General features: G+C 43.6%; 1 protein-coding gene across 4 annotated transcripts in view; it reads left to right on the top strand.

Annotated features, from left to right (window-relative positions):
* Vcan (versican) overlaps nt 1–14,967 on the top strand; it is a 104,400-nt gene that overhangs the window by 73,354 nt on the left and 16,079 nt on the right. For all 4 annotated transcript variants that reach the window (XM_004651640.3, XM_045133500.1, XM_045133499.1 and 1 more), the window contains 3 exons: nt 1,048–1,161; nt 6,161–6,319; nt 7,735–7,817. In XM_004651640.3, coding sequence (XP_004651697.2) covers nt 1,048–1,161; nt 6,161–6,319; nt 7,735–7,817 — 356 coding nt within the window. The remainder of the gene's footprint in view (nt 1–1,047; nt 1,162–6,160; nt 6,320–7,734; nt 7,818–14,967) is intronic.

Here is a 14,967-nt window from a genome sequence, read left to right as displayed (position 1 = left end):
AGGGGTGTAGTGATGCGTACCTGGCACCCCAGTGTTCAGGAGGCCGAGGCATGAGTAGTGCCAGGAATTCAAGGCCAGCCCGAGTTACATAGCAAGAGTTTGTCCCATAAAAGTCAAACCAAACCAAACAAAACAAGAAACCGTGAGGGGAGACCACGTGGGACTGTGAAGAAGGGGGGCAGTTACACATATACTGATGAGGGTGTTTTTGAGAGGCAGAAGGGGGGGCAGTTACACACATGCTGGCAAGGGTGGGTTTGAGAGGCAATGGAGAAGCACTGGAGTGATGATGCATGTTCTGATGGACCCATTTATGTGTTTGGGGCAGGGAAAGTACACTTGGAGGGCATAGCAAGCAGACTGGGTACAGAAGGTATGACATCTAGGAAGCTGCTGATCCAAGCTGCTGAGTACCCTTGCTTCGGGGGCCAGTCAAGTGGTCTGAGATTGCACACACATCGTGTGCAAGTCTTGGGAGGCCATGCGTCTCTGTCCCCTGTCTCAGAGCACGAGACCCAGTAGGCCTGACATGTGTCCAGGGGCATGCGTTTTTAAAATTCTCGGGTGATTCTGAGATATTGGTTGGGTACCACAGTTTGGGGACCAGTTTCCTAGGGATTGGAGAGCCCTGTAGAGTTTGGAAGTGAAGGTGAAAGTCGTTAGGTATGTGGAATATTTCACATCCAAAATAACCAGAGAAGGAAGATTCTTTATCAGTTTGAGGGCTTGTCAGATGCACCTAAGATCAGTGAGGACAAAGCCCATTCAGATTATCTCTTAAATAGTTTTAGGGTTTCCAGATTCAGCAAATTCATACACTTGGTCAGCAAAACCTAGAATTTTATTTTATTTTTAACAAGAGGATTTTTTTTTTTAAGTTTGCCTATAACACAACATGAGATATACGTTTTATAAAAAGATTTTTTATAAAATTTAAAAATTGTATTTAATGGGCCATCCCTTATCTTATCTTTTAACCTCATATTAAATAGAATTCTTTCACAGTTTTTGAAAGCATTTTTGTGTCACTCTATGATTTTATTTCAGATTTTGATGAATGCCACTCTAACCCTTGTCGGAACGGAGCCACGTGCATCGATGGCTTTAACACGTTTAGGTGTCTCTGCCTTCCGAGCTATGTTGGTGCACTTTGTGAACAAGGTGAGAGCTGTACTTTGTCTTCTTCATGGACAGGGATGATGCTTTTCAATTATTGACATTGCTATTTATTCTTTTTGTGGACGAAATTCACAAGTGAACGACATTATGTTTTCTTGTATAAATAAAATCCAAATATCAAAATCATAGCCTTCATTTGCTACCATGGCCTTTCTGATGGCATATGGGAATTGCAGACAGGCACTGAGCTGGACTTGAGGCCACCTCGTTACAGAAGGTAGATGTGCTACTCTGAGGGCAAAGCAGGCATTTACTGGCACGATGAGGAAGCATGAATTCAGCACTGGTTGCCTTTATTTTCTCTCCTGAAGTGCTGGGCTTGTTTTTTCCTAGCCATTCATATCTAGAAAGTGATGTGATGCAATCATTAGAATGCATTAGCCCTGGCTTGAAACATACTGTATAAAAGATGATGTATGAGTGCTTACCAGGAGTGTTTCCGACTAAGAAAACATCTACTTTTTCTAAATGAAAGAAAGGCTTACAAGTCCCACAATATCAGTAATTTGTATTTAGCAGCCTACTTAAGAGTGTGTTTCAGATAGCTGATGGTAACATGGCTAATTTCATCAATCAAAAGCAGACTGTATGCTCCACACAGCCAGCTTCAGAAGGCCCATTTCCTCTCCTGAGAGTCCTGCAGTGGTTTTGGCACGAGAAAACATGCTCTGTGCCAGGCTTCCATTCCACCAGAGACAATGGAAACGCATTACACCCTCACACACGTTCCTCTGGCCCCGCATTCTGCTTTGTGGCAGTAAATCCAGACGTCACTACAATTAAAGCAAAGCTAAAGGCAACATGTACTGAATTACTGCTACAGGGGTGGGCAGGGGCTAAGATTTTAAGAGTTCTTTCTTTCTTTCTTTTTTAAGTTGCATAGTGTGGATCATTTTTAGAATGTTAAATATGAAAATAGACCAAGCAAAAGCCTCTTTCAAGGTAAAACGCAAGGAAGGTATTATTTTTATCATATAACACAGAAGGATATGACACTTGATACATACCAATGTAGTAAAATGATTGATGTCTGTCAGTCATAAGTAAAGAAAGTAAATTTGTCCACGCATTTATTGAGCATCTGTCATTTTCGTGACACTGCTTCGCTACACTTAGAATTCCAACAACACCAAGTCCCTGCTCTTGGTGGCTTACTGGGACTGTCTGCAGAGCACGTGGGGAGCGTGGCTCCTTGATAAGTTATAGTCTTAGATGCATCGTCCCCCTCATTTCACACAGCAGGTCTATGCAGAAGATGTGTTAGAATTTGAGGCTGAGAGAAGAAGAGTGTTATATTCATGACTGCGCTTTACAGCAGAAAAGTGAAACCCAAGTGCAGGAGCTTCTCAGCGTGTTTTCACTTCTCAATAACACTTGATAAGCAACTCATTTGTATGTATACCTAAGGGCCCATGTGGCCGCAGATTCTTGGAGGAGACTTTAGAACCTGTTACCTATCCCCCCTTCTTTGACAAAAGTCATTTGTTTCTTTCATTGATGTTGCCACCCTCAGGAATTTCCAGCGAGCCTAGCTTTTCCTCCGCGGGGTTTGCCCAGCACCGTTTCCGGGGCTCTGTTTACCCCGAGCAGCTGCGCTCCTGGATCCCCTGCCCGGATGCTCCGCTTCTCTGCAGGGTGCCTAGGAACAAATGTGTTTTTCATTAACAGCACCCTTGTTGTTTAAACAGTTTTCTCCCCCAAGTTCCTTTATGCCTGTGTCACTGTTTCTTCAGCTGACCTTTTGTCTGTGTTAGAAACTTCTTAAGTCTCGGTGACTTTGAAATGGGGGAGATACTTTGGTGGCTGGTAGCATGTGGAAGGGGCGCCTGGGCGAGGGAGAAGCACAGGCAGGCTGCTGATGGTCAGTGGGGCAGCTGGCTGAAGCGAGGAGCCCACGCATTGACCATTTCTTAAGGCGTGGCAGTTCCTTGGCAGAGGTGGTGAAAACATTTCCTATGCAGCATAAGAGGTTGGGTTTTTTTCTTTTGTTGTTGTTGTTTCTTTGCTTTTCGAGGTAGGGTCTCATGTTAGCCCAGGCTCTGTGTCCACAGACCGCATCACTGAAGTAGACCTAAAATGAAAACCCAACATGGCTCAGGGAAATTCATGGAAGAGCGGGGCGGAAAGATTGTTAGAGCCACAAGTTGGGACATTATGCCCAAAGACATTGCCTCTCCCCCATAACTGATGGTACCCCCACAATGCATGATGACCCATATTCCCCAAAGAGGAGGAAGGTCCCTCTGGAGGGGGGAGGACAGGGAGGAGGCTAACGATGGTACCAATATGGCTGTATACACACTGAGTGTGCACATAACTAATAAAGAAAAGAAAATGTTACAAAAGCCTGAATCACATGATCATGCATCTAAATTTTATAGTTTAGTTTTTGTAGAAATAAAAAAAAAATGGCTTAAGAGCAAAGGGCAAAAAAACAAAGGACAGAAAACTAAACTCTTACAGTTTACTCAAAACTGGATTTTTAAAGAATAATTTCCAAGGTCGATGTAGGCTATGCTGTTCAAATCCACAGTACTGACTTTAGCAGAGTGTTCTAAAATGTTTTCTAACTCTTCTCCTTATAGAGTAACCTCATGTACAAAGATCTGTTTCCTCCCTGTTCCTCGAACACCATGTCTGAATTCTTCCAAACGAACTTTAAGAAGAGAGCTAGTGTCCCAGGGGCCAGACCTGGCTTCACTTCTGGGTGCTACGTGTTGCTCACGTGCTCCCTTTCTTAGGTGATTTCACGACATACAAACACTATAATCAACTGAAACCTTCTAGTGAATTTTACTCAAAACAATTAGTCAGCTGCTTGCAACTAAATCACACAGGCCTAGCAGGCTAAACTGAAGCTACCTCGGGCTGTTCTCAGAGATCAGCCACATCTGTTGTCTGGTCGGGGTCACAGTCCTGGGAGCCGGGAGAAAAGTCAAGTCTCTCAGAAGGAGAACCTTCCCACAACTACACAGGAGAGTAAACGAAGTGAGAATCAGAGGATAATTTGAGTTTCAACTTGAGGGCAAATATAAAGGCGCATTTAATTTAATCTATTGGGCTTTGTTTCCTTGGTTGAGTTTACTTTCATTCATCATTCAATACAGAGTGTAACTCCGCCGAGGAGTGGGTCTGAGGGAAGACTGTCCATGACACGGCACTACAAGCAAGGTTACTTTCTTAAGAATACATATACATATTGGGATTGGCAAAATAAAGATAACTCTTGATATAGAAATATTTGAAAGCATTTCATTCTAAGGGGATCCCAGTTATGGTGTGCTTATTGCAGGATAGAAAACATATACATATAACTTGTTAGAAAGGGTGTGAATTAAGTTAAAAAACGCTTAAGGTATTTTAATTTTTTTCTTTGATATTTTCATGCACCTGTATTGCATTTTGGTCATATGTGCCACATAACTTTACTCAGCACTCTTCTGTTCATCACTAGCCAGTGGCTATGCCATGGAGAATGATTTCCTTCCTCCAGCAACATAAACTAAAATTAGCTCATCCAGGAGGGGAGTGGCTTCCCAAGCCCTCCTCTATCCAAAGCAGAATGTTGACTGGCCCTGTCAGGTGCATGTCTTGGGCAGGAAATCATAGCTAATGTGAGTTCCTGAGCGTGTGGACTTGTCATGTCAAGACACCTGAATCTCACAGCACGCCTCCCCACCCCATCGTGCTCACGTTGTTTCCATTCCACTTTCTACAACGTTCTCTAAGCCCCAGAGTAGATGATGTATACATCCTTTATATGGTTGAGCACTCATCAGTCAGTTAGACCATTTATAAATCTCTGAATTAACCATCTCCAAGTACCATTAAAAAAAAAAAAAAAGATTTTCTGGTCAGGGCTGGGATCAGAATGAACTGTGGTTATAACAATAAATATAGCATCTTCCCTCCTGGGCGTCCTGTCTCCCCAGCCACATGCTTACCATGTATGGATACCCTCTTGTGTTGCAGGCATCAATTCCAATAAGAGAACAAGTGGTTTTCTTTGTACCAGTGATGCCACTGCTGCACAAGAGGGGACAGCGTGCCTGGTGGCTCAGTACTGCGGCAACCAGGATTCACTGCTGGGTGATACTGTTGATGATGTTTTCTCTCTTGCTGCAGCCTGCACGGCATCTGCTGGCACTGTGAAAATTAGCCACCAGGGGCTGGAGGGGTGGCTTAGTGTTTAAGGCATTTTCCTGCAAAGACAAAGCACCCAGATTTGATTCCCCAGGACCCATGTTAGCCAGGGGCACACGTGTCTGGAGTTCGTTTGCAGTGGCTGGAGGCCCTGGCACACCCATTCTCTCTCTCTCTCTCTCCCTCTTTTTCTGTCAAATAAATAAAATATTTTAAAAACCAGCCAGCAGAATAGAAGCTTCCAGCTTGGTCAAACTTGGTTTCTCCATGCCTTGCAACTGGTAGGTGTCACTGTGCTCTAACCCTTTTTTTCTTTTGTGTACATCACACACATCAAGAGCCTGGATGGCCGTCCAGATATCTGTGGGGAGTGGGAAAGGGCGACTTCCAGAGATTTTCACGTCATCATGAGAGTGCAGTGTTTGTAAACCTGCTAGCAGGATTTCTTGTCCATCACTTGTGAATGAGTCCCTTGGAAAAAATGTAATGGCAAGAAATTAGTTCCATGTGTTTCACAAGTAAGTTAGCAAACACTGCAGCCCAAGGTGCTTTGGCTGTCTCCTTTGCCATTTTTTCCCCCCACTGAAACTGTCTTTAATCAAGGAAATCGCAATTAGAGAGTGCCTTTTCTATCCAACTATGTATAGCCACCCACCTTGCTGTGATCAGTTTGGCTCATGGTATAAGGAAGTCTTTGTCAGTGTGACCAGCTCTGAGGAATCGCTTACTTCAGAGACGCATGGACACTGGCTTGGGCATCCTGTCAACACGACAATTGAGGAGCCAAGCTTGACTGACGTAGATGAGTTTAATAAGCCTCTGTCTTGTTCCTTCCCAGACACTGAGGCCTGTGACTACGGGTGGCACAAATTCCAAGGACAGTGCTACAAGTACTTTGCCCACAGACGCACATGGGATGCTGCCGAACGGGAATGTCGCCTGCAGGGCGCCCACCTCACAAGCATCCTGTCTCATGAAGAGCAAGTGTTTGTGAATCGTACGTACCACATAGACTAGACACGAATTTCCAGAAATTTCACTTACCTCACCACCTCTTAATTTCCTTTTCTTTCATTTTTAAATTTTTTTTTTCTGAGGTAGAGTCTCACTCTAGCCCAGGCTGACCTGGAATTCACTATCACTGTGTAGTCTCAGGGTGACCTCAAACTCACGGTGATCCTCCTACCTTTGCCTCCCCAGTGCTGGGATTAAAGGCGTGCGCCACCACGCCCGGCTCCACCTCTTAACTTTCATTGTAATCAACTGAACAGGAGTGGCTTGCTCAGTTTTCATTCTGTTTATTAAACCCCATATCTGTGAAGTACATTAAAATCACCTAAACGACTCCCCTACTTTGGGAGACCTTCAAGTACAGCTTAGGAAGTCGTGACTTAGTGTGCAAGCAGTGGCAGCGGAGCAAGTAAGCTATGAGAAATCACGGCTCGATGATTGTTTTTTTCCTTTTAAGACTTGCTCTTTCTATGGCTTGATGTAATTGTTACCACGGTTTCCTTCATCCTTCCTATTGCACCTATGGTCGAAAGTGAAACAAAGAGTTTCTTTCCATTATTTTTAACCCTCCTGGTTCCAGTTGGGTTTGGAAAGAGCACCCTAATGCTATCTTCTCCTCATCCCAGCTCCCGTCCAAGGTTCTAATTACTAATTACTTCAGGAGGTGAGCCCCGTGTTAAAAACGCGAAAAGTGACGACTGAAAGGTCACAACACACAGTGGCGTAGCTGTTTTGTCACCTCCTACATTACTGCAAAGAAGGGGACAGCCAGTGAGGAATGCGGCAAGGCGCTAGAACAGTTTCCTCGTGAAGCACTGCTTGGCGCTCTAGGAAGTCTGTTCCCATGACACTTCTTTCAGAAACTTTATTGTCAATTTGTAATTTGGATGGAGTTCATTGAACTTTATTGCACAATACTTTTACCACTGATTCATCTCTCAGTAAACATTTTTCAGAGCTGCTTTCCAGAACTATCTCTCCTATGTCTCCATTATTTAAAATGCTTTGAGAAAAGACATGTGTTCTCCAAAACGAGGGCAACATGGCTAAGGACTGGTGTATTTCATTGGGTCACTGAATTTTTGCCAAGACTATTGATTAACAAGAAAAGTAAGTGCAAAATTTCTATTACAAAGGACATTGGAAAAGTATTTAATTACAGTAAGTTACTAGGGAATGATAATGCTTGTGTGTTCCACAGTATTCACAAATGAACTTTTTAGTTTAGTGTGCATTGAATGAAAGAACAAAGAATAAACTGGAAGACACTTCTGTTTTATGAGCAGCCAAACACAATTCCAGACAGATAATCAAGTGCATGATTTACTCTGAAAATGATCTTTTCTGATAAGGTTTCATTCATCTGCGGGGGAGTAACCGTATCTGTTTCCCATCACGTAGGTGTGGGCCATGATTACCAGTGGATAGGTCTCAACGACAAGATGTTTGAGCACGACTTTCGCTGGACAGATGGCAGCCCGTTGGTAAGACCCTAGCTCCTGGCAGGGCGTGTTGATTCCGTGCTACGTCCACGACCCCCTGGGCTCTCCCCATGGCAATGGCCCTGCTCGTAAAGAAGAGTGCAGCAGACCCCCATGGAGAGGGGCAGCCTTCTCCTCCCGCCCCTTTCCTTCCAGCACACGCTCCCTCTCTTTCTTTCCTTTCTTATCTTTTCTTATTTCTTCAAGGTTTCCCTACACAGTCCGCACTATCTTGGAGCTCAATATGTAGTGCAAGAGGTTCTTAAATCAAAACAGGTTAACTGTTTTGAATCTCCCCTTGTCAACGCAGCTGAGCCTGTTCTGGCTCGTCCCATGGTGACTGGAGACCCCGCAGGCATTCAGGGCCACTGTTCACGGTCGTCCCCTGAGGTCCACAGGGATGGTCGTAGAGTCTCCAGGTCCTGTAGTTCCTGGAGACTCCCCACCTGATCCCGAATTGCTGACAACATGGGGACCCACTGGGCTGGACACTAGTATAAATTAACTTTAAAATTTGATAGAAGCAGCCAGATGTGGTGGCACACGCCTTTAATCCAAGCACTTGGAGGATCGTCGTAAGTTTGAGGCCACCCTGAGACTACATAGTGAATTCCAGGTCAGCCTGGGCTAGACTGAGACCCTACCTCAAAAAACAAAAACAAAACTTGATAGAAGCACAAAAATCAAAATTAACTGTTCTTTTTAAATCGTTGTTAGGTACTTAATTTTGATTTTTTTGTATTTGGCAAAAGGTAAGGTTCATTCTGCAGTGAGTAACAAAGTAACCTCTGCTTTGGGAATGTCTGCTCTGATCAGGGATGTTTCCCTGTGGTCTTATGGACACTCCATTAATCTACATGGAGGCCCACTGAGGTCACCCATGTCAACTGTTTCACGGGTGAGGGAAGGAAGAAACGTTAGATTGAGCTGCTTGTCTGTGGTCACAAGGCCTGAATCTGAACCCAGGGCCATCTCGACAGCCAGCTTCTTCTGGCTGCCACCGCCTTGACATTAAGGGAATATAAATTATTACAGTTTTGATTTGAGCAACTCAAAATGAAGCCCGACTTGGTTTTATTCTGTCACTAGCATATGTATTTTATTGGTACTACTTGTCATTCATGTTCTTTAGTAGGGATTTTCAAGATAGAAAAAATAATTGAAGAGTAGGTTGCCTATAAAATATGCTGTCGGTGAGGACTCAGAACAACACCCTCAACGTCAGCGTTCACATCTTCTGTAAGCTGTCCTAGCTAGATAGTGTGTCTACAGTCATTGTATCCACAGACTTTGCTTTGCTTAAGTTGATAATTCTGTTTGCATGCACGAGTTCTTACATATTAATTGATGATAGGCAATTTTATTTTTATTAGCTTATTTTTATAAGTGAACACACTTAAACAATCCACAGCAGGGGAATAGGGCAGAGGGTCTTCACATCACATCAGTCCGGAAGCAGGGAGCACGTGGAAGTCAGGAGCAGGTGGTCGTCTGCTCCTAGTGATGCGCCGCTGCCAGCCAAACCCCGCCTCCCGCTACCGGGACGGGTGCCCGATGTAGCACCAGCGGCTTGAGAACCAGCTGCGCATCTGCGAGCGGCTGAAGGACGTTTCAGATTCAAACCGTAACAATTCTGTGCAGCCAAGATGGTGAGCATGGTGTGGATTCTCATACAGTACCCACCAGTGTGTCTGCCTGTGACAGGTACTTTCTTATCAACAGCCTCGTGGAAAGTGCCGACCCTAGTAAGTTGCTAACACCATGATAGACACTAGAATTCCCAAGAGTCAAGTTGCTAAGTCTGTCTGGTGCCTACTTGGGTCTTGCCAGTCTGGACCACCATTTATCTTAGTCTTATCTCTTGGTCAGCTTCCTGCACATGTCAGCACACGTCTAGAATAGATGCATTTGTCCTTTTAGAGAGCATGAAAAGTCCTTCATTTGTTCCACACTGATCTGACTGAGGCATCTCCCGGTCTGCTTCCACCCCACCACGAGTTGTTGAGAATTGGTCCGTATGCCTGCCTTCTCAGCACGTGTGCTCCTAGATGTTTATGTTGTTCCCTCTGTTAGCAGTTCGTCTTTTCAAACAAAAACGGGGCTGCCCCCTCCCCACTCTTTATTTCCCACCACGTCTAAGATAATGCCTTCTTCTTCACGTATCGTAAGATTGGTTAATGATATTCAACATTACTCTCTTTCTGGCAAATAGATGGAGTCTACAAAATATCTTAGTGAAGTTATCCTCCCTTCCATGTCTGCGGAAGTGAGCTAGGCGGGTTGGGTGCCATTGTTCTCCTCTGCTCCAGCTGGGCAACTCCACTCATCTTTATTGTGGCTGTTAATTTTTAATGTAGTCAGGAAAATGCTGTCACAGTACCCAATTATCACTTCCACAGCTCAGGTGCGTCCTAAATTTGTTGAGTGAGCATTACACATTTTCAAAAGGGGTGAATTGATGGCCTTGTGTCTGGTGCTTTTCTCTTAATAATCAATGCTTTCACTGAGGTCCAAGGACAGGGTGTGCCCTAAGTGAGAGCTTTCATTTGAAGAAGGCAGCACATGAACTGTGTAAATAAACCCAGTTTATCAAAGAAATGGTGCTAGTACATCGAGAAGAGACGGATACATCCCTCGCTTCTTCTTAATTCACTCCTTGTGTGAAATAAAACTGTGGTGAGGTGTGTCCCTTAACTTTGAACATTTGGGAACAAAAGCGATCATCTGCCTGGCAGGTCGCCTCCCTCCTGTTTGATCTCTGGCCCGCTCTGTGCCTCTGCGCCCACCCTTCCCGCTTCCCCTTCCTCTGCGGGGCAGCCCAGGTGTCCTCCACACAGTCCTGTACTCTTTTGCACACTCACAGTGGCCTTAACACACTCCATATGTGCACAGTCTGCTGACTCCCAGAGTCCCCTTTGTCTCTGTGTTGGCCGCAGGCTCCTAGCTTGTAAGCGCGTCGTCTCGTAGCTGGTCAAGTCCTCATCTGGGCCAGCAATAGCTTCTTACACTTGGAAATACTATTGACTTGACTGTGTATAATTTTAGGATCTGATTATACCTTAGCGTGCTTTTACTCTTCTTCTATACCCTCTCTCAGTTTTTATTTGACAGAAATAGGAGAGCTTCTCTGTCATGGGAGGTAGAAGAAAAAAAAAATAAACCTCATACTTTCTTTCAATATTCAGTCCTCAGTCTTACAGTGCAGGAAAAACAAGTTCGTAGTAGGCCTCCATTTAAGTGATGTCTGTCATTACGTTTTACTTCCAGTGAGCTTATAGTTATATCATAGCTAACACATTTGTGCTTTATGCTACTTAAGTCCATGTGTGTGTACTAAGTTAGTGACACTTTTTGGCTAAGGCATCTAAATTACTCATATTCTTAAGCCTTTGGGTAATTTCCCCTTAGTATTGGCTGCTACAATATGCTGATATGATTGATAAGTACCAAATTCTTACCTCTGTTATTTATTTAGGGTATTTCCCCAGTAAATGTTATACAAACACATTCATGAGTAAACATGCTATCTAACATAATTCTCGTGATTCCGTATTTATTTTCTCTTAGCACACTTCACTTTTCACGGTATTTCAGCTTCATAGTAACCAGCTAGTCTTTAACCTGATCACCGATCTCTAGCAGCAAAGCACACAGGATGCTTTATTGGAACCTGACAAATAACACCAATTGTGAATTGCTTTCCTTGTCATCCAAGGTGTGTCTTTAGTCACTAAGTTAAACCATCTAAGTTAAACTTCCAAAACTAAGTCTGGAGACCTCAAGCATACCTTGGGATCAAGCGTCTGTGCTTTCACCTGACTGAAGATTGCCCTTGGCCAGTTGTTCAAGGAATGAAGAGCCTTAGGTATTTTCCCTCAAATCTGTTTTCCAGTGCTAACGATGTCCCCTCCTCCACTGGCTCTGAACCTGCGTTACTACTACACCAGACAGATTTCTCAGTGTCTTTCTAGTGCTACTTTCAGTATAAAATTCTCATTATTAGCACATCAGTAAAAGCCCACAAACTCCATTTGTAACATCTGAAGTTATAGCACCTCAAAATACTCATTTTTCTTGAGTTAGCATGTTTCTAACTCTTGCTCTAATTTCATTTCACAACATTCAGATACCCTGTATTGCTGGGCGATTCTCCCAGGAGTCCTTCCTCCCCGGTGGGAAGTCTCCTCATCTGTGGTCCTGTGGTCTCTGGTCCTCCTTCCAGCCCGCACATGCCTCAGAGTCTGCATGGACTGCCGTCCACTGCCATCGCTGTCCTCAGCTCCCAATAGCATAGCTGCCATCAAGAAGATATGCAAGACCCAGGCTTAGCAAACAAGTGCAAAGTAAAATACACTCATCACTCTGTCTTTTGACTCTTGGGATGGCCATGTGGCCATGACCTTCCGCATTAATTTAAAGGAGAAACTCTATTTGTGTTTGTGCCATTTTGCAAAATACTAAAATATAGTATGTAGGTTTTTAAAACAGCCAAAAGGAGACTGAGTTTGATTCCCAGCACCCACGTGCAGAGATGAGCAAGGTTGGGCATGCATGAACCACCAGTGCTAAAGGGGGCAGTGGAGGCAGGAGAGCTGCTGGTGCTTGTTGGTCAGCTGGCGTAATCAACAACTCCAAGTGTAGTGAGATTTTGTTTCAAGAAAATAAGGCAGAAAAGCAGTAAAGGAGTGATGTAGGAATTGGGGATCCAGGGAGGAATTTTGAAAAATCCAGTATCTCCCAAGCCTCTGAACTCCAACTTTCAGTTCTATGTCAGATTTAGCAAAGCACTATAAAAAGATTTCCAAGAAGGGTAAATTATGAACTATGAGGTTAATTATAAGGAGAATTTGGATCTATGGGAAGGCCAGCTGAAAGACTCAAGGCAGAAGGGCAAATCCCCTGATCACTGCCCAGTTGGAAAGGTGGCTGTGTTTTTGTGTGTGGGGGTGGTGGTGGTTATGGAGAGACTTCACAGAGAAAACCCCCCATGAAAGAGCCTGCTTTTTCCACCTTTTTATGCTGATTTTGATAAGAGTAGTCCAGCTGATCCCGCTAGAATTTCCAAACCTCGCCCCCCACCCACCCCGCACCTGAATAGGGTTGATACATGGACGGCCACATTGGTGAGATTCGACAGAAAGCAGATACCCTTTTGCTTCATTCTTAAATAAATGCACTAGTCTGTCAAGCAATGTATTTTAAGGGGAAGAAAAAAAAAAACCTTGAAAAACATATGAACAATAAGGTAATTACCCACAACCCAGCAAGAGACACTTCAAAGGGACACAGCGAAGGAGTAGCAATGAGAATCTTTGGGGTGACGGATAAAGCAGCTGCCCTGATGTGCTCGTCATCCATGGATCCTGTACTGAGCTGCACATTGTTCCCTGCGGATGTCTACAGTTGTCAGGGGCCAGGTCAAAAAATTTAAAAAATGAATTTTAAAAATTCTCTTCTCCCCCAAATTCCTTAAGCTGTACATTTTCTACTTGAGAATCTTCATAAGTTTTCCTGGATGTATTTGCAGATGTTTCAACTGTAATGTGGTTTTAGCTCCAAGTCAAATGCCACTTCTCTGTGAACAAGTCACACTGCATATCAATATTAATTTAATTATATTAAATGTCACAGGCTTCATTATATTAACCTAATAGCCAAGAAAAACATATGCTCTTTCCTCATCCTCTAACATATTTTTATGAGGAAAAAATGCGCGGATTTTTTTCTATGAAGAGCATTACATTCTTAATGAAAATATTTTACTTCTGTTGTGGTTTAATTTGATTTGAAATGAGCAGCTGTTTCTTCTGAAAGTATATAATAACCAAATATTTGAGTCATAGGGTAGTTCTAGAACATACAACTGTCCATTGCACCTTGTTTTTGTTTGATCAACAATTTAATGATAGGTTTAAACATTATAAACAATATTTACCCACCATCATTTAGTCATGGGCAAGACTATTGTAAAAAATAAAAGGCAAGAAGAAAATTTATGAAAGCAGTAGTTCCTTCACAGAGATGTTTTACCAATGGTGCCATATGAAACGTTAGAATCACAGGCAGATGTTTAAATTTAACTGCCAATTAGTTTAAGGCAATACACAGCCATGGAAAAAGCAAAGAGAAAAAGTTGAATGGGATTTGTCACTTTCTCTTTACAGTTGGTTCCTTAGCATTTCAGGACCGAGGGCCTGTGCAAACAAGCTAACTGGCATTGCGTGTCCATGGAGCTCTGCGTGGGGCCGGGTCTCACAGTGGTCTCAGTACTTTTAGGCTATTCCACAGGATTAGTGTGCTGGGCAAGAGCAGCCAGACTCTTTCTTTCTCCTGCACTGAGCTTTGGCAGCTAGGAAAGTAACGGCATATTGCTACTTTGACAGCTATCGGGAGACCCCAACTTAGTTTTCCTTCCCTTTAGCTCATTCGGGTTGGTAGGATCAAACTACAAGCTTCCAGAGTAGGGTGCTGGTGTCCCCGGAACAAGCCCCTCTTTCTCCTTTAAGACAAAGCTGCTCTTCTTTTCGGTGGTGAGTTGGAGAATTATTAAAAGACAATTGCAAAACTATACCCTCTCTTAAAACCTAAGTCAGGACCCAGATGAGAGTACCAGGATCAGAAGTGTATATCTAACTTGCAGGGAATTCATGTGCCCTGAACGAGGTAAATAAAACCGTTAAATATGACCCTCACAGACTGCAAACAACTGCCTGTTGTATAGCGGAGCCACACGGGGAAAATTCTGAATGTTACCAAATGTTTTGATTTCTGTAATAAGAGGCCTTTCTTGACTGTTTTAGGATAGCCATTTGCTCTGTGTTCTGAAAGGCTGTAGCTGATGTGGTGTAGCTATTCTGGGTTCCATAGTTAGTGAAAGGCAGGTCTCCCAGCAGTCAGTATATCAAACAGGTGCCCATCCTCTTGGGAAGGTGTTTTTGTTGTAGAATTTTCTTTCTTTGGTGGAATTCTGCGTGCTCTTGGTTTGCATGGGCTGTATTTGGATTTAACTTGTAGCTCAGGGAGCTTTTCCTATTAGTGCAATAGGTGATAAAAGTAGTTTACTGGGCTGGAGAGATAGCATTTAAGGTGCTTACCTGCAAAACATAAGGACCCACGTTCAATTCCCCAATACCCACGTAAGCCAGATGTACAA

Source organism: Jaculus jaculus, chromosome 14, assembly GCF_020740685.1.
Source record: "Jaculus jaculus isolate mJacJac1 chromosome 14, mJacJac1.mat.Y.cur, whole genome shotgun sequence".
NCBI lineage: Eukaryota > Metazoa > Chordata > Mammalia > Rodentia > Dipodidae > Jaculus > Jaculus jaculus.
The sequence above is the reverse complement of the archived record's forward strand: the minus strand, read 5'-3'. Positions and strand labels throughout refer to the sequence as shown.